The 20,043-nt window shown below is 39.7% G+C and overlaps 1 protein-coding gene across 1 annotated transcript; it reads right to left on the bottom strand.

Annotated features, from left to right (window-relative positions):
- Nucleotides 1–383: 383 nt before the first annotated feature.
- Nucleotides 384–20,034, bottom strand: tmprss3a (transmembrane serine protease 3a). The gene is made up of 14 exons (XM_034884688.1): nucleotides 20,010–20,034; nucleotides 19,800–19,846; nucleotides 16,033–16,267; nucleotides 15,416–15,529; nucleotides 13,084–13,200; nucleotides 11,245–11,368; nucleotides 9,614–9,733; nucleotides 8,967–9,013; nucleotides 8,010–8,175; nucleotides 7,526–7,695; nucleotides 7,341–7,436; nucleotides 7,054–7,196; nucleotides 4,969–5,121; nucleotides 384–1,050 (listed from the first exon to the last, which is right to left on the bottom strand). Exons 1-14 carry the CDS (start codon nucleotides 20,032–20,034, stop codon nucleotides 1,006–1,008), a joined length of 1,602 nt encoding a protein of 533 aa, XP_034740579.1. The 3' UTR covers nucleotides 384–1,005.
- Between the last annotated feature and the right edge of the window lie 9 nt (nucleotides 20,035–20,043).

Here is a 20,043-nt window from a genome sequence, read left to right as displayed (position 1 = left end):
ATTGGTTTTAAACTTACAATACTAACAAGGCCTTACCTGTGTACTTTTCTAAAGAATTCTTGCCAAGAAGCACAAAAAGAAAGTCTGACCCTTTGGTCAAATGGACACTAAACTGCAGAACATGTGTGGTTCTGTAAAGCACTGTTAATAATTTTACTTTGTGGACTGCATCATCCCAGTTATCTGAAGTTATCTTTCACAGTGCAGTGCTCAGTTTTTTTAAACCCAGATCCAGTTTTACCATCATTGTGTATACCATACATTACGTCTTTGAATCATTTCACAGTAGTACCGTACTTCATGAAATGCACAATCCAGAACACTATGCTAATCCCACAATCACAGGGGTCTGAGTAACCACAGTGAGATATGAACTCCATCAACAATGAGCAGTGGACTTTTTGCAGGAGTTTAACTTTTATTTATGTATACGTACATGCTACTGCGTTGAAAACGAAGAGCAGTTGAAAAGTTGTGCTTCTTGTTTTTCGCCTGCCTGAAGTACTGGGACTAAGCGCTGCAGCCTCTGTTGGTCCCCCTGCCACTATACACCTGCAGTGAAAGATCTGAAATCTCTTTATCAATATGTTGATATTACTTCACAAATTGGGGTGCCTCTAGTTAGAATATTTGTAATATTGTACTGTACAACAATTGTCTCAAGAGCTGCAGTAATCCCTCTTGTAAAGTTGAAGCTTGAAATGGTTAATTTCATGCAGCCTGGGGGTGTAGGGACTCTTGCTGGGTCCTCGTGGAGATCTTGGTTCCTCACTTGCGTCTGTCTTGCTTTTTATGAAGCGGTCTGTTTTGCCTTAGAGCTTTCTATTTTGGAATAAACGATGTCTAACTCTGCTGTGCCTGTCTCTTTCCTCCGTCAGCTTTGCACCCGATCAGGATTTGTGTAGATCAAAGGCTTTGCTATTCTGGTGTGATGGTTTATTTCTATATTTTTTTTGTCAAATGTGGAAACATTATACAGAATCCTGTGAGAAGTAGCTAAGTGCTTCAGTTGTTTGTGCTCAGAGTTGGAGAATTGGGAGCCTCTTCTCTCTGAAAAACAATGTAGAAAGGGACAATTTTTACACAAATGGACAGAGACACAAACATGTTGGGGGAATTACCCAGGTCTCTGCTAGTCTGGATCATCAATGCTTCATTTTCCGGATAATCGCCCAAACATCCGGCACCTTGCAAAACTGTTTATTTCTAAACTCGCTAGCAAGCTACATGCTGAAATTTGGATTGTGCAACAAGGCAGGCCTGTTTGGTACTTTCAGGGAATAATTGTTAAGATTTCCAAAAAATGTTTACAGCATTTGCTCTTAAATTTGGACCAAGTACGGCAATACACAGGTAAAAGCATATGAGGTTTAACCATGTATCAACTAATTAAAATAGCTCTCGTTACTGTTCTGTGGGAACAATTACCTTAATATTACAACCCAAAGTGTTTTTTCTCCTTTCCCAGAACGTGTGTGTGAAGGAGCCAGACCACACTTGGCATCGCAGTGGAATAAGGTTGGCCTGGCAATGCAAGACTCTCTGGTAACGTTGTCTGCACACCAATAGTTCATTATCACGCCGAATAGGACTATTACGAATTAGAAACAAGTCATGTCAGCGCTGTGGTTCAGTGGTAGAGCGGTTGCCTGCCAATTGGAACGTTGGTGGTTTGATCCCAAGCCCTGCAGTCTCATTTCAAAGACACTTAGTTACTGTGTCATGTGTGTGTGTGTTTCAGCAGCCTTGGCCACAGTAGGTGAATGGTTGCTATATTTTGTTAAGAGATGTTGAGACTAGAAAAGAACAGGCTGAATATTCTTTTACCGGTATTTGGGTTTTGGAACCATTGTTTGGACATGTATACATTCAGAATATAGGTCTCAATCTGCGTTTTTACTACAGGTTTATAGTCAGCGCTGTGCTGACGACGCTGTGATCAAACCAACCAGCCAACAGTTCGCAAGGCTACAGACATGAAAAGGAGAAACACAGCTGCTTTGAAACATTTTTAAAGATTTGGATAGCAACAGGTTGCTACGCTGACCTTTTGCAACCCTCCTATGGGTCCCTTTTTACCTCTATGTCCAAGCGTACTTTTAACACTTTATTTTGGAAGTTTCTAAAACTGACAGAATTTGCAGAATTTTTTGAAAATCTTAATGAATATGCATGAGGATATTTTTCTATTAAATCCAGTAAATCCATTGCACCTTGGGTTCAGATGTGTGGAATATACAAACACGGACAGTCTAGGAACGTTTTCTGTATTAACTTGAGGGGATTCAGGGCTGTGGGTAAATGTAACAAGGTAATAACTGCAACAAATGAACAGACAGAGCAAGTCATTCAACACCTGTTTGCTAACAAACTCCTGCCATACATTTTCACTCATCTCATAGTGTAAGAGATTCTATGCGCAGTAAGTAACCCGCAGAGGACATGGAAACAATGTACTCCTATCACTAAATCTAAATGGTGAAAGGAAATGGGTGTCAAGTGTAACATTTCAAAGCTTTCACTAAAGACAGCTGGAATTAGGCCATGCTATTAGCACCAGCTGTTGGTGGCCGTGTTGGATCCTGCAATGCAGTGGTTAATTAGTCAAGGTTTAACTGAAGAAACTGTGGGCTGTTAACATTTAGGCTTTGTTCAAATTCTTTAAATTCTGTATTTAAGACACTCAAGTCCTCAATCAGAACAACCTCGTGACCATGTTAAAGTGTGCCTTAATACCATTTCTCAATCACTACTACTATTATTAGCACTTCATATTTACTGCCGTGTTGTATTCAGACTTGGCAGCTAGCTTGTGAATTTCACCACCGGATCAATGAATAAAGTCTCACAATTATTCATATTATTCTTAAGATTTTGTAAAATGTATATGAATATGCAAAGTAAAGCTAGGAAATACTGTAGATAAGTAAAACATACTTAGGCAAGTAGGAGAAGCACCTAACAGTTGTATTGAAGTAGGGCATTGTTGTAAAATGTCAATTGTAGTGTGATTAAAACTCACTAATTACATCATTTACAGTAGTTGATTTACAGCTGATACGTGAAAAAGTACGCAACCTTGTTTCAAAGCAATTTAGTTTTACTGCGAACCGTCACAGGAAGTGCTTTTATTTTGAAGCAGCCTACACGGAAGTTGCCAGTTATATACTTTTGCTAGTTTACTGAGGTGAGACGCTAGTTGAAAAACATGTTCGTCAAGCCTAAATTGTTCACTTTCTTAGTTTGTAAAACTAGTAGTAATGATATTGAACTGTAAAAGACAAGTGTTTTTTGTCGTCATTGGAAACTATTCCCCTACAGGCAGAGTTACTCTCCACGTCTGAGAAAATGCAATGATATTTTGTGTAGTAAGCCTCAACATTAATTTCCGACATGCTAATGCTATCTGTCAGCAGCGCTGACGGTTGGACGCAGATGTTGTCCGTTCCGTCTCTGGTTCTGTTACGCAACTTAATACCTCCTGAAAAAAATATCCATCTCGCAAATGTTTCTGTCTCTGCTGTCATCTTAACCGTCGAATACAGCAACAGGAAATAACACACACGGCTTTTTTTTTCCTGTGATGAAATGTTTCGCGGTGCGTTACAATGCGTTGTAACTCGCGCTACTGAGATTGTAACGAGTATAATGTTGACATTTAATTGGTAATGCAATATATTACTATAACTGCGTTACAGCAAACAGGAATACATGACTGTTTGCGTTATTGCGTTACTTTTGTAACGCGTTACTCCCAACACTGGTTGCAAATAAGGACATTTTCTAACTAAAACATAGTTGACTGAGTATGTACAGGTTATAATCCAGAGATGAGTGTAAACAACAAAAACTTCCAGTATAACCCAGGGCTGAGGTGCTGTGGCTCCCTATGTGACAGGGTTCAGGGCTAATGCTAATGCTAATGCTATCAGCAGAGCCACAGGGAAACTGAAGACGCAGAATTCAGCAGAATCATTTGCAGATTTAAACACATCTCCAACCCAAGAAGATAAACAGTCCACTAAATTCTGCAGATTTGCATTCTGGATTACTGCTGAAAAAAATTTATAAAATAAAATAAAAATCTGTTTGGTTCTGCTTATCAGTTATACTCAGAGTTTTGGACAAATGATAACGACTGACAATGTCCTCACAGCTGTTTTTCCAACCACTGATTGCTCCACAGCACTGCAAACAAACCAATAATTATGAGCCACCTTGTCTTCTTTGCTGCTGGTCATCAAGTGTCACTGTTTGTTACCATGGAAACATGGGTCTTAATAAAGCATTTCTGTTGTTTAAGACCAATCTAAGAGCAAAACTAATACTGGCTTAACACAACAGAATGTAAGATATACTAATTGTGAAATCAGCCCCAGGACTCTGAAAGCTAAGTGGAATTCAGCCAGAATTCATTTTTATTTACATAATAATAATTTATACTATAGTTTATTGATCCCTAGTGGGGAATTTACACTCTGTAATACCAGTCATCACTACACAAAGGTTTTAAATATACACACACTCGGGACCTATACATGCATAAATGTAGAGTTGTCAGAGTGAGTGGGCTGCCAGCTGGACCAGCGCCCTGAGTGGTTGGGGGGGTTACAGTGCCTTGCTCAAGGGCAGCTGGCAGTGGCCAGGAGGTGAACCGACGACCCTCCGGTTCCCAACCGAACTCCCTACGAACTGAGCTACTGCCACCCCCATTTCTTGGCTTTTCCTACTGTGAAATGTTAAAATGTAAACCCTGTCATTGACGCTACGTTGTAGTGTGTCATAATGGGTCAACAAGGCTCTCACAAAGCCAGCCTTCCTTTTTCTAAATATCGGTCTTTACTGATCCCAAACTCAAAAACATGCTGACCATATGGTGACTCTGGTTCAGTACAAGTCTTAGTTCTCCAAAGGCCAAACCTTTATAGGGCTCGTCCTGAAACAGGACCCCGCTTATCATGTACTGACCTCCATCTGTTGGCGGATCCAGCTGAGTGCCTGTGTAATGCGAGTGTAAACGCCTGGCTTGTTCCTCAAAGCACAGCCATTTCCCCAGCTGGTCGCACCAACCAGCTTCCAACCAGACGAGTCTGCATAGGCCAGAGGACCTCCACTGTCCCCCTGGGGACACACACGCACATAACACTCAAAAGATCACAGATGACATGCAGGCAAAGGGCAGAGTAAAGCCTTAAATTTCATGTTGTCATAATAAGTGAATTTTGGGGGGTATTACAAAATCTGCAATTTTATTTGAGTTGTCTACCAAAACGGAAGGTCAGTGGTTCAATCCCTGGCGCCTGCAGACAGTTTACTATTTTGAGGTGTCATTGGGCAAGACAATGAACCTTAAATTGCTCCCGACCCTGCTCCATCGGTGTGTGAATGTGTGTGAGTGTTAATCTGATGAGCCAATTGCATGGCAGCTTTAGCCTCCAGTGTATGGTATAAATGTGTGTGAATGGTGTCTGTAGTGTATGAAGCACTTTGAGTGGTCATTAAGACTTGAAAAGCACTATATAATGCAGACCATTTACATTCATTTTAGGTCCCTTAGTTTTGATCAATTAATTTCATAGAAAGGAACAGATAATAGAACACTGTAAAGAAGACCGATGACCATCATCTGATTTATATTTAACTTTTTGAAGCTTCACAATAATGTTGGCTTTGAACTAATTTTACATTAAAATCTATTTGTCAGATGGCCTAACCAGCACTTATAGTCTACTTATTAGCTTATTACACTATGATAGTCATGAGAGTGGACCAGAACGGATAAACAATGAACTGAAACTCACTTAAAAGTGCTCTACATGATGTTGGCTGACGTTACTTCTTGTTAATGTTCAAAGTATTTTCAAACAAAACGAGACTAGCTCGGAGATTTTTTTTCCAGTGTGTTCTGGGCACAGGCAGTAATCAATCATTACACGATTACTACTGAAAGAACTGCTAATAACTGTACATTCACTGTATAAAATCACTATGCTTGGAGGGAAAACATAGTTGGATTGGAAATTGTTTAAGAGGCTCTTTCGCGGTTGTCTTTGACTATATTATTCAGTGGTGCGCGGTGGTTTATGGGATGAGTAGTTCCTTTGCTTGAAAATGAAAATATGTACCCATTCTTGTACCTTTGACCTTTATTGGACTTTCTGTTTTTTTCACTCAGTATGATTTGTTGTATGCTTATGAGTCACATTGTAGCTGGTTAGCCCAAGGCATGGTGTAAAACTCTTTAAATACAGACTTTTCCTAAGGTCTCTCGGAGGAGGACTGTTGAGGTCAATGGAGCAGTATCAGACTCATATTCTAACTAGAATCTGAGTATGACGACGTCAGGCTACGTTCTTTTTATTAAAGATGCCATCTGCCATGTGGGAGGTTTGCAACTTTCAGACCTAAAAAAAAAAAAAAAGTGGACTTGCTGTAAATGATTGTGTTCACGATTACACTTGACAATGAAGCCTTTTTTTCAATGTCCCAATTACAAATTAGCTCTTTTTAGAAAACCTGTTAAATAATGTTGCAAGAACCGTAATTACAACAGCTGAGGCCACTGGAGCTTTATAATGTATTGGAGAATCCAGGATTACATCCACTCTTGGGGTCCTCATGGCCTTTAATCAGAAAAACATATATAGAGGTTTACTCCTTGACGCATTTGCCGCGGGTTTGACTCCGACCTGCGGCCCTTTCATTCCCCCTTTCTCTCCCGTTTCATGTCTTCAGCTTTCTTATATAAATAAAGGCCTGTTCTTCTAAATTAGAGCTCATGACAAGACAACACACACCAAATGCTTGTTCTTGGGGAAATTGTTGGGTCTCTGTAAACTATAGAGTGGTCTAGATCTATCCTCCCTGTAAAGTGCCCTGAAATAACTTCTGTTATGATTTGACACTATATTAAGATGTAATATAATTGTCATCGTATTTGACCGCTCTTTGTACAGAGGAGCAGGTCTGTGGGGGACACAGCTATCAGTGCTTTGCGTCATGATCCCTGCCAGTAAATCTTGGTGTTTAATGCTTGAACCAAACAATCTGCACCTGACAGGAGTCAGTTCCCCCCTCCAGGTATCCTGCACAGATCATCCAGGAGTTGATGAAGCCCTGGTATACATCTGGCTGGTTGCAGGTTTTAGTGGAGAGGAGCGGCACCATGGCTGAGCGCAGAACCACACTGGTCTCTCCTGGAAAACACACGTTGATATAAGCATGTACGTTTCAGAGAGGGCAGTGCCACACATGACTACATTACATACAATTTAGAATATACAATAGCTGTGGGTGAAATAATATAGGAGAAATAATCTGGTTTCCATGTTTAGACTCACCTTCATCCTCAGTTGATCCCCATCCAGAGATCCAGCATACAGTGCCCTCCTCAAACTCCTCACCATAGTTTGGCAGGCAGATGGGTTCGACGAAGCCTTAAGAGGAATACTTCAATTAACTACATCACTCAGAGTATCAATGCAGTTTCCACCAAAAATAACATAAATCAATCATGCACCAATACCATTGAAGGCAAGCGGGGTGGCCAGTTTCATCAGTGCGATGTCGTAGTCCAGCCTTTTGGGCTTGTAGCGAGCGTGGTATATGATCTGCTCCACAGCCAGAGACTGAGCCCCGTTGACCGGCTGCTCCGTCAGCCCCACATGCACCGCCCACATGGAGGGGTCTGCAAACCTGACAACACACAGCAGAAGATACAGTGAAACAATATTTATGTCCGTACACGGAAGGGAATCCTTCAAGCTACAGCAAAGGTTTTCTTCCAGCACTTTTATGGCTCTTGTCCTAAAGCTTTTGACCATGTGACATTGTTTCATTTACTCTTAGTTTCTAGAGGATTTTGTGTTTCCTGTTCCTTCTTTCAATCATTGTGTTTAAGTTTTCTGTGCTTGTGCTGTATGTAACTTATGTGTCCCTGTAGCCATCCCAGCACGACTTCCCTTGTACACCTGTTGTGTCCAGCCTTGGAGTTTCCACGTGCGACTCACCCATAGACACAGTGTGCAGCAGTGAGGACCCAGCGGGACGTTATGATGGAGCCTCCGCACACGTGAACACTGGTGAAATGGAGGCTGACCTGCCAGGGGAACTGACCCGGCTTGGAGATGTTGCCTCCAACGATACGAGTGTGGAACTGGGGCCTGGAGCCGCACTCTGAGGACAAAGGGTCAAAGGTCAGCTTCGTGCACCTCTAAAGCATGGATGCAAATAGAGCTGCAATTTTAAATTAATCGCCTACTATATTGATAATCCATTTATCGGTTGGGGTGATTGTTCATGAAAAAAAAGGTAAACTTCTCTGATTGCAATTTATTTCTAGTTTCTTCACTCCTCTGTGAAAATACACTGAATATCTGAGTCAAGGACAAAATAAGGCATTTAAGGACGTAATCTCGGTTAAGGAAACAATGATCGGCATTTTTCCACTAGTTTCTGGTATTTTACAAATCCGTCTACTAATTGATTAATCGAAAAAAAAATCGACAGATTAATCGACAATGACAAAAACATTAGTTGCAGCCCTATCAAATGTATTCACATGCACTGGATTAACTCCATGTGCTGGGCATTTATTATTTATTAAATATTACTACAGTAATCGTCATGTGTCCCTGAGTTTCTTCCACCACTGAATGGTTGCCTTAGAGAGCTGCTATAGAAAGACTAACACTGGTCCCACATCAGTGAGATATATATATATATATATATATATATATATATATATATATGTACTAGCTTCTTAGCAAAGTGTTACAGTACATATAAACATAAAATAAGTAGTAGCAACACACATAGCTACATATTCTAACAAAGACACACAAAGATGAAACACACACATTTGCATGCCATGCAAGAGCACATGTGCTCCTCTTGACTCCATCTTAAAGCCTCATCGGAAAAAAAACTCATGACTTCATCACTCAGTCCGCAGTGTGTTTTCTCACCCAAACATTTCAGAGTGGTCACCTTCCCTGAGCTGCACTCGGCCTTACTGTGGTGACACAGGACGTGGACGTCACAAAAAAGCAAACAAACATGGAGAAGTAGTGACTTTACAGATCAGGAAACAATGTAGAAGAATTGATCATAGATTCGCTCCAACTAATTAAATATAGTGAAGCTTTTTGAGAACAAGGTGGAAAGTAAAGCATCTGAGGACACTTATGTTCAGACGACACTCTTAAACGTTTGTGGACAAGTGACACCAAGGTTACATTATGCTTTGTTGGGAGTGTTTTCAAACTGTTCTTTTTTGGTTTTACAAGAGAAGACAAGGAGTAAAATTCTTTAATAAGCAGCGCACTGTCTCTTCCCTGAGCTGTTCTAGGGAACCATGCAACAAGTCCTCCAAACCATACGACTACATAGGTTGTTTATTCCTACCCTCTAATACGACCCAGACGAGCATTTCATCAATTAGCGCCCCTAGCAGTTGCAGGTAATGCGACCCACAGGAGCGATTGTGAAGTAGATGAAAAGAAGCAACACACATATAATTCTAATAGAATTGCTGTAGATTATTTATAAGCTACCAAGTGGCCATCAGCACAGTTAGTTATGCATACTTTTCCATTGGGAATGTGCTTTCTACCTGAAGACTGGGGCGTTCTGGATCTTAATGATCTGTGTCTGGTTCAGGTTGATGGACACCAGGTTGGACTGAAGGTCCTGCTCAATGGAGGCCAGAGAGACAAAGAAGGATTCCACGTACCTGAGAGACACACAGCAAGACACAGACACAACGTACGGTGATGAGGCGGTTTCTAACATTTTAACCTGAAAATCAATGAGACTGATATTTTAAAATATATATAGAGGTTTACTCCTCGATGCAGAAGCCATAAATTCAATTCAGAGCTGCGGTCCTTTGCTGCATGTTGTTCACCCTCTCTCCCCTTTCATCTAGCTATCCTGTCAAAATAAAGGCCTACAATTCCCTATAAACATAGAGAGTTATAAAACTAAAAGAAATGGCAACTAGTCTCTATGTAAAGTTCTGAACTTTTTTTTCTATTGATATGCTTGGACATTCAAAATCTTACTGTAATGTGCAAATAAAACCCTTTAATCATTAGCCCTTTTATTTTTTATTTTTTTTATTGACTTTTTATAGACATACTGTAAATGATTAACACAATTAACACAATATAGTTTAAATCCATCACACAGAGAAGAAAAAAAGAAACCAAGAGAAAAAGGTGTGAATGTGGCAAAGGAACAGTGGGGGCTGTGAACCAGTCTACTAGTGTGGCAGACCCCCTTTTTACTTTGCGAAGACCATCATCTTGAATATGTACACTTTAGAAGATCCTATAAGCTGGTGTGGCTTTCTGCCCAAATACAGACTCTCAAAGCAAAAGTCCATCTCAACTCCCTAAACTGTTTCCATAAAATCTCTTATTGTCGTCCAACACTCATGTATCCCAGTGCATTCCCGAAAATACATGAAAATGATTTGCTCTGTCAGTCCCACGGCCTCTTCAGCATGCTGTTTGCCTACCCCCGTGATATGTAGGTGCAGATATTGAAAAGTATCTGCCCCAGTTTTTCCAATTATACCCTGTCCACGACAGAGAGTTGGTTGATTTCCATTGCATTTCATTTTCCCATTCCTCTCATGAGGACAGAAGGTTTTCTATTGGCTGTCCAATACGACTTTGTGTGCAAACTATAACAAAGATGCTCTATAACTGAAGATGTCTTTGAGTTGCGCCATCAGGACCATGCTTGTCTCTACAAAACTTGGGGATAAATCTTATAATTGTTAAAATATATTACTTGGAAAGATGTGTTGAATCATCGTACAGCAATCTGAAAAGGTGCAGAACAATCCAGATCGAGAAAACAAGCCGAAAAAAGGGGGACAAGGACACAAATGTTATTGCCCCACTAGAACACTGCGCTCCCGTAATGCAGAGTTGTGTTTCCCAGAGTTTCTAAAAGTAGAATGGGAGCCGGAGCCTTCAGCTATAAGGCTCCTCTCTTGTTGTACCAGCTCCCAGTCTGGGTTTTGGGGGCAGACACCGTCCCCACAATTAAGAGTAAGCTTAAAACTGTCCTCTTTGATAAAATGTACAGTTAGAACTGGCCCAGGTTTGCCTGGGACCAGCTCTTAGTTATCTTAGAGTGTCCTCTGATTACTTCTGTTGTAATTTGACACTATAAATACAATGGAATCTCCCATCACACCATGTCATGCAGATAGAGCTTAGAAAGACCAACCTGGAGTATCCCAGTTGCTTGCAGGCAGAAATCCCCAGCCAGTTGTTCCAGCCCTCTGAGCATACCGTCCTCCATACTCCCCCTTTTTGGACCTGCAGAACCGAGCTCCTCCCACTCAGACGCACTGACAGACAGACAAAGAGTTATACAGACAGTAGTATCGCATTGCCAAACCTTCCTCCACAGCGCTGCTAAGAAGGTCTGGCTAGTCCACACCACATACGTGGATAGGAGAATAACGTCCTCTGGTTAATTGGTAATTTCTTAAACCAATCATAATCGTCTCGGACAGCGCTAAGCACTGGACGCTGGACACAGGTACAGTGCCTCTGCAGAATGTCCTTGAGAAGGAACATGTTTTGGTAGAACATATGCATGTAGGGATGTGAGCTTTGTAATTAAAATGAATGTTGAGTGTGTGATGAGAATTTATTTCAATAAAAAGATAAATATGATTGACTGAATCGACCGGAGTTTAGAATGTACAGAAGAGGATTAGGGCACTGGTGAAAATGTATTTGAGTTCTGACTATATTCTCAGAAATCTGACTTTATTCTCAGAATTCTGACTTTTATTTCAGAATTCTGACTTTAATCTCAGACTTCTGATTTATTCTCAGAATTCTGACTTTATTCTCAGAATTCCGACTTTAGTTTTAGAATTCTGCTTTTAGTCCCAAAATTCTGACTTCAAACTCAGAATTCTGATTTATTCTCAGAATTCTGACTTTATTCTCAGAATTCCGACTTTAATTTTAGAATTCTGATTTTAGTCCCAAAATTCTGACTTCAAACTCAGATTTCTGACTTTAATCTCAGAATTCTGACTTTAAATTCAGAATTCTGAGTTCAATCTCAGAATTTAGTCTCAGAATTCTGACTTTAAACTCAGAATTCTGAGAATAAAGTCAAAACTCAAATACATTTTTATGACTTTATCTGAGAATTCTGACTTTATCTGAGAATTCTGACTTTATTCTCAGAATTCTGACTTTAATTTTAGAATTCTGATTTTAGTCCCAAATTCTGACTTCAAACTCACCAGTGAAAATCCTCATCCGTAAGAATGCCAACATAGAGAAAGTCGAAGGTAAGTGACATCCAGCAGACTCTTTGTAAATGATATAGAGGTGGGCAGAAAGGTACAAAAAACTAACTACAGCCTAAAAACTACTGTGAGTCAACACATCCCCGGACTCTCAAACCCAGTGTAACGTTGATAAAACTGTAGCATTAAATGAACAACAATAAACCTGTTACCGGTTTGCAGCCATCCTGTCACCGGTTTGCAGGTTTGCTCATTCATCTGACACTACTAAGTCAATTTAAAAATATATACTGTATATTGCCATTTATCCATTGGTACCTACTTGCAGTCTATTTTTGTGACAATGTTGCTTTTTATTTTAAACTAAAAGTACACTAGAAAATGGTTTATAGGGCGCCCGGATAGCACAGTTGGTAGAGGGGGCGCCCCCTATAGAGAAGTTTACTCCTCGATGCAGGAAATAAAGGCTTGAAATGGCCAAAAAACTATCTTAAAAAAGAAAAGAAATTGGTGTATAAATTCAACAAAAGAATATCAGTCATCACATATCAGATTTTTAATACCAGACAGATTGTTGGTATAAAGGCCAATATAATTTTATCCAGTATGTAACACAGTGAAATGCTGCAGGTTTTCATTGAGACGTGATACTTATGTGTGTGCAGCTGGCACATGCTTGTATTATGTCATCAGTTAAAGATACTATTTTAGATACATTTTTATCAGCCCTTTAGCTGACTGACAGATCCATTACTATGCACGCAGTGTTTATGCATGTGTCTCGCTCTCACCACAGCCCAGCTCGTCCTCTCCGTTGTCACAGTGCACCTCTCCATCACACTGAGACGAGGGCCTGATGCATTTAGGTGATGAACCACAACGAAACTTCCCCACACAGCTTAAACCCACTGTAGGAACACACACACACACACACGCACATTGTCATGGCAATATATCCAACATATCTCAGGGCAGATCCAATTGGTGGATACATTGCCAACAGTTTACAAATTGCTATGACGTTTTTCAGAGTAATAGATCCACAATAGTATTAATTAAGCTGTAGAGTCTACACAGGTTTTTACTTTGGCTCTGTCTAGTAGTAGCATCAAGAAGATGATAGAAAGAATAGCTGTGGACGTAATGAGGGTCCCATAGAGAATGCCTTTTTACAGGGCCCAGAATGTTGTGCTACGCCACGGCTGAGTAAGTGAGTTGCCCCCGATGCTGCGCGTTAGCATAAAGTAAATGTTTTGTGAGTGTGTATCTGATGAGCAGGTGACACCTTGTACAGCAGCCTCGGCCACAGTGTAAGAATATGAGTGAATGGTGAATGGTTCCTGTGCTATGTAAAAGCATAGTTAAGACTAGAATATGAGAACAGTCCATTTCCATTTACAGCACATGAGGGCAACCGCTCCAGGGGCCAGTATTACAAAGTGAGATGAGGGGCTACTTAAGGCTTTAAGGTGTTATGGTATCATAAGCTGGCTCACATCACCCAACCTTAATCACCATGGCAACCTATGCTGCAAACCAATCAGATCAGATCAGGAGAAAAAACATCTATACATTTCACCTCTGTGAATATCACTCTTTGCTCCCGCTTTACCCATATTTTGCTGTGGGTATTCCAGTTTCATTTAATCTCATGTCAATAATTTGATAATATCACTTGTATTTAACAACTCCTTTTTCACATGACCATGCTGACACCTGGACTAACAAACCCAGGCCAGTTGATAACCAGCTTCATGATACCAGTTCTCCAGGGTCACCAATGTTAGTCTCCGAGAGACAGAGTAGGTTGAACTTGCTTTGTGATACAGGTTAAAGAAGAATTAAGAAAAACTACAGTATTTTTTCCATATTTTGAATAGATTCTAGTAATTTAAGCTCAATATACTTGGTCAGTAACTCTACAACTACGAGTTGGAGCAGTATAAAAACCATTTGATTAGATTTTTTTGGTATTGTTTCATTTCAACGAGGTGTCCTTTCTAGCTCTGTTACATACTAGTACTGCTTTAAATATTATTAATCACAATATTCTCATTGAAGGCCTTGAGAACTGAGTTTGCCCCTCTTAGACGGTTTTAATTAGTTCCACTTTTACATATCTCACAGATATTTCTTTGTTGCTCTGGTAAATCATGTGTCAAAGGAATAGGAGTTACTCACAATATTATAATATTAAGAATATATGTATTGCTGGAAATAAATAATCCGTAGTGATAAAATATGCCAATCCATGTAATATGTTTACAGTGCAAAAGAGTTCCTCTTTAATATCAACCATTTTTCTGTTGCATAACAGGTTTTTAGGCCTAACATTGGAATCATTATGTGTTCGCTGTTAAAGCCCTTAAACTGAAGCCAAAAAGATTCAAAACAGGGAGCATATGATCTTATATTACTGTCACATATCAAAACATTAAAACTAAGATTTTGAAGGTTGAATGGACATTTTGAAATCTTGAAGCACTGACTTGTGTCATATTGTTTCTCCAGCTAAACCCTGTCAGAAATCCCTAAATGCAAAGCTGAAAGAGCATATATTTGAATCTCCTGATGTGTTGAATCTCATAAATTAAAAAAATGTAATCACATCTTCCAAAGGAGTGTCTTAAATATAAATACATTGCACTGCAAACATTGAGAGAGATAGAGCAATTGTTTCAGAAGTTCAATGCTTAATATCCAATGTTTGAATCCTATGTTTCCAGTTGAATCCAGTTTTAAAACAATATTTACACTTTCAACCTTTTAAATTTATCTCTTTATATGTGATGGTGATCCGACTTCATAGATGAAAGTATTGGTGGCAGTACAGGTGTATGAGAAGAAAATATATAGAAAATGTCTGCTGAGACATCCACCAATTATGGATTTTAAAGAATGTGACACCACATGGGGTCTGTCTTCATCTGACAAGACTTAACTGACAATCACATTACGGATGGAAGTGGAAGACATTGTGTCAGTGAGCTCATGCATTCTGACCTCACTTTGTGGGAGGGACCTATATTGTATAACAGGACCACATCAAATATTGATAGAGCAAGCTACAGTGGCTCCATTTTAGCCAAATGGACAAAGTTCACACCACACTGAGCTCCTCACCTCCGAGGCCGATGCCAAGAACGAGAGTGACCACCACGATGAGGCACGAAGCGATCAGCAGCTCCAAGCGGTGGGCCAGCACTCGGTTCTTCCAGCTTTTCTCCAAGTCATCCTCTATTGAGGAAAAATAGTTTATGAACATCTACACTGTTTTAATACCATACAGCATCAGCTGCCAGCAGTTCACACTCCAAGGAGATTTCTTCAAAAAATAAACTGAAATTATAAGTTATTTCTATAATTTACAAATATGAAATGTAGTGTTCATAACCAGAGTGAGAAAAAGTAACCTAGGTCCCTTCTCAATCTATGGCACTCTAAATCCATTCATCCTACTAAAATCCTTAAAGACAGGTCACAAGTACTTTAGATGTTTTCATTTTCTAAAAAGGCTCAGGAATTTCCCTTAAACAGCTGGTCACTGTAGTTTAAAAAAAATGTTACTTAAAGATGAGGAAATAACAGATTTGTTGGGGACTATTTTCATCTGCGGATTAATCCCCGTTTGGTGCTCAAGTGAGTATTTCAAGCAGATCTTACTGTAATTCTACCAGTTTGCAGTAATGTCCACATCCATTGTTGCATGCTGTAGCATTAAGAACATCACCAGGTCTCACCGAGCATAAATGGCTGCACCTTGGTGATTGGCATGGTCGCGCTGGGTGCAGCCAGATGTTGGGGCTCTTCGAGCTTGGCAGATTCGTTGTCCAATTGGGGGTAGCCAGCAAAGTCACTCAGGGGGCTGACGTTTAGTGTGTTGGGGGTCTCAACAGTGGGGAGGTCTTCCTCTGTTACTGAAACCACCTCTATACTGGGGGTGTCCGGCTGCTCAGGTGCCTCTGTCTTAAGTTCCTAAATGGGGACAACAGAAAAAGAAAGTATCAGTATGACAACTGAGCATTTATTGAATAAAAGAAAAATCTACTGAGCAAATTGTGATAGCAGAGACCCAACTATTAAGACTTTATCCAACATTTCGAAGATGCATCCTGGATCAAATGTTTTACTGTTAGGTCAATTTGTCCTTCCAGCGCAAGTACTGTAGTGTCTTGGTTTAACCATAGGGTTTAACCCAGTGATAAGGAAGGTTGAGCAGGGTTATTGCTGTGCTCTGGTTGTTATGAGAATTGTTAACAATGCAAGCTAGAATATCAGACTGCATGATTTTACATGAGACTCTATAACTGGAAACGTTGTGGCTCCCCATGTTGGGATTTATTTGTTGTGCTTCAACTTTAACTTTATTATCCTGAAGCAAATTCTGAATTGATACTTTTTTTCTACAATACGTAATAGTTATGCATTAAAATGTCTAAAAACGACGAGTTGGGTACATTACCCCAAATGTTTCCAACACTGTCCAAACCCAGAGAAATCTGTAATTTAATTTCACTGACACAAGACATTTTGTTTGTTTGTCATGTTTCCATCATTGTATTTTTATGTGCATTTTGAAGTATCGCATTGGAAAATGTTAATAGAAATGGCAAACTTTTCCAAAAAGTTTTCACGCTAGCTTGAGGTGGTTTTTCCCTTTTTTTCTTTAAAGGGTTAATGCAAAAAATGGGAGGGCAGGGAAATTAGCTTTAAATGACAATTATGTTGTTTAAGTTGGTTAAGTTGAATTTTATCCTTTGTGTAACTTTTACTTTTTCAGCTTTGCCGAACAAGCAGCAAACATGTCTCACATGACTATAATCCCCGGTATCCATCGGATTGGGGAAAGATTGGGAAATGGGTCCCATCCACTGCGTTGTACAATTGTGGCATCTAATGCTGTACCTCAGCCACATCGTGTTAATTGAATTGTTTCAACAGCTTGGATCACACAGCCCTGCACACATACACATCGGTGAACAGGTGTCTCGCTGACACCAAATGTCTCTGCCACAACACTGTATTCTGCACAAGTGGATCTCTTGGATTTAGCAAGCGGCTTTGCAATCTACAATCATGTGTAACGTCCACTTGTGACGAAACTACGCTTTACATAGATTAGTTTATTTGCTCTAAACTAGTTGATAGAAACACTTCTAATTTGCGTTTTCTTTTTTTGCAACATTTTAAAAGTTTGCTTTAAATTTGCTTGACAATTACAGGGAAACATGACTAGTGGTTACTAGTTACTCTAACTTCTGTCAAAACACGGGGTACACCTGATGATATGATACAAGACAAAGAATTATACTTAGTAACCGTAAAACAGCTTTTTCAGCCACACAGCATCCTTTTTCATTACATGCCACTTTGCAACACATTCATACCGCAGAGACCTAATTTATTGATATAATATTTCAATGTCACTCGATCCAGCTTTACATTACTGCTGTGGTGACAAGTAGCTCATGCTAAAGCTTGGTGAGTAACATTAACAGCATATTACAACATCCTTCAATGTAGGGTGACCATATTTTGATTTCCAAAAAAAGAGGACACTGGGCCGGCCTGGAGACACAAATTCAGACTCCTCACAGGTCAATGAACATATGTATCAACTTACTTATGTAATAAAAAATAATCTGTAATCTGTAAACAAAAAAATTGCCTTCTTTTCAAATAAATAAACAAATATGCATTTTTGTACATGACCTATTCTTTGTCATCTTCAAAATCCAGCTTCAACTAAATAACACTTAAAACCTTTTCAATGTAATAAGATAAGGATTTTTTCGGTACCCGTGTGAGCTTTAAGATCTCCAGCACCTTTTTTAGACACTGAAACAAATGTGCTAGGATAATATATAATAAATTAATATAGATAAGGCAGCCTCTTGGGAAATACGTCACGCAACAAAGTACCGTAGTAGTGCCAGTCAATTTAAGCGAACGCTTAATTCTAATGGTCCCATGAAAAACAGTGAAAACTGGACATTTTCATGAATTTTTAACCCTTTATTCATAACCTTTTTATGGATTCCACTGCAGTTCTAGGCCAGACCCCCCTACAAATCGGCTTAATTGGTTAAGGTTAGTTATTAACCTTGAGTAGTTAAGGTTAGGATAGCTGATTGGTCCGGGGACAGGACTTGAACAAATCGGGTTTCACTACCCTGCGTGAGCAAGGAGGCCTAGCCAACCGTAGCCAACCGTCTGAATCTTAGCGCCGCCCAATTTCTTTTTTAAATGCAAACAACTAGGTATGTTGGGTGGACTACCCCTTCGCAGCGCTGTGGTGATAAGTCAGGCAATGCGAGACAACCAGACGAGTGACAACTTTGTTCAGTTCATTACCAGTGAAGCATAAATGCATGGTGGAATTAGCAAACTAGCTAGCCAGTCAATCGCTAGTTAGCTAGTTAGCAGCGGATTGGTTGTTCCCTCTTCTTTACTCCCTGCTACAGGAAGACTTCTTTGCCTAATGACCAAGAAATTAGCATAATTTAGGTGGCCAAACGTTGCTTTGTGAGTGTTTAATAGCAGCAAATAACACTAAATAAACTGTACTAATTATGCCATCTTCTTCTATTGAAAAAACTGTTGTTGTGCCATTATCGGTTGAGGTAGGGCATGTGGTATGTGTAAGAGCGGTATTTGGAGAAGTTGAAGATTACAGGATTGGACACCGACCCTTAGCTAGAGTCTGGCCGACTTCAGTCCACACGATATGTACCGTCATGTGGTAAACGGGGTATCCCCATACACTGGGGTTGATCTCAAAGCTTTTAAAAGTCTGGATACTACCAGTTGTAATACAAATTCTTTGGAGCTGGTTTGTACACCCATGGTTGGAGGAGGTACCTAATAATGGTAAAGTTAAATTAAATTTATTTAGTTTAAACATCTATTCTTTACTTAAGTAAAGATTTACATAACACGTAGCCTATGTTTATAGAGGACATACCGTTGTTCACTGGGTGTGCCATTGCAACTTTTTAATGGATGGCTGAACGCATCCCAGCTCTAGGATGTGTAGTTATTAATGAGCTACCACACGTTAATCCATGCAGTAAATGACAAAGCGTATATGATCAGTAGTAACCACATATAATTGTAACATCTAGCCATCTTCTTATGTGTGATCATATTCGCCATGTAGCCTGTGTTAAGAACACAAACACGTTTGGCTTGCCTTCCGTCATGGCGCGAATATCCGCAACCCTGGGTTCATCAATTATTGTTTGATTTTGTAACTAATCATTAATTACACAAATGTTTTGATTAATCAATTAATATTTAATTCCATGAAATAGCAGAAAATAAAGGAAAGTGCACATCCAAATTTTCTCAAGCGGTTCTCAAATGTTTTGTTTTTTCCAACCAACTGCTCAAACCCCCAAAATATTCAATCAATTTAAAATTATGTATACAAAGAATTTTCTGTCTTTTAACTAATTGTTCCAGAACTAACCATTTACTATTTATTGACTGTATTTTGCCCACTTACTGTTGGGGGAGATGCTGTGTCAGCAGCAGCAGTGTTGGCAGCAGGATCTGCAAAAAATGGGATGAGAAACAGAGCGATGGATGGAGATGACATTAATAGAGGAAAGACAAGGAGAATGGAAGAAGAGATGATGAGGAAATGGGGAAAAACAACAGGAATCCTCAAGAAAAAGCCTGCTTGAGTTCTATTCCTGGGTTATGTCCAACGTACTGGTCGTCACGAAGCTTTTCGCCATTATGCCATA

The sequence above is a fragment of the Etheostoma cragini genome, chromosome 11 (assembly GCF_013103735.1).
Source record: "Etheostoma cragini isolate CJK2018 chromosome 11, CSU_Ecrag_1.0, whole genome shotgun sequence".
In the NCBI taxonomy this organism is placed as follows: domain Eukaryota; kingdom Metazoa; phylum Chordata; class Actinopteri; order Perciformes; family Percidae; genus Etheostoma; species Etheostoma cragini.
The sequence above is the reverse complement of the archived record's forward strand: the minus strand, read 5'-3'. Positions and strand labels throughout refer to the sequence as shown.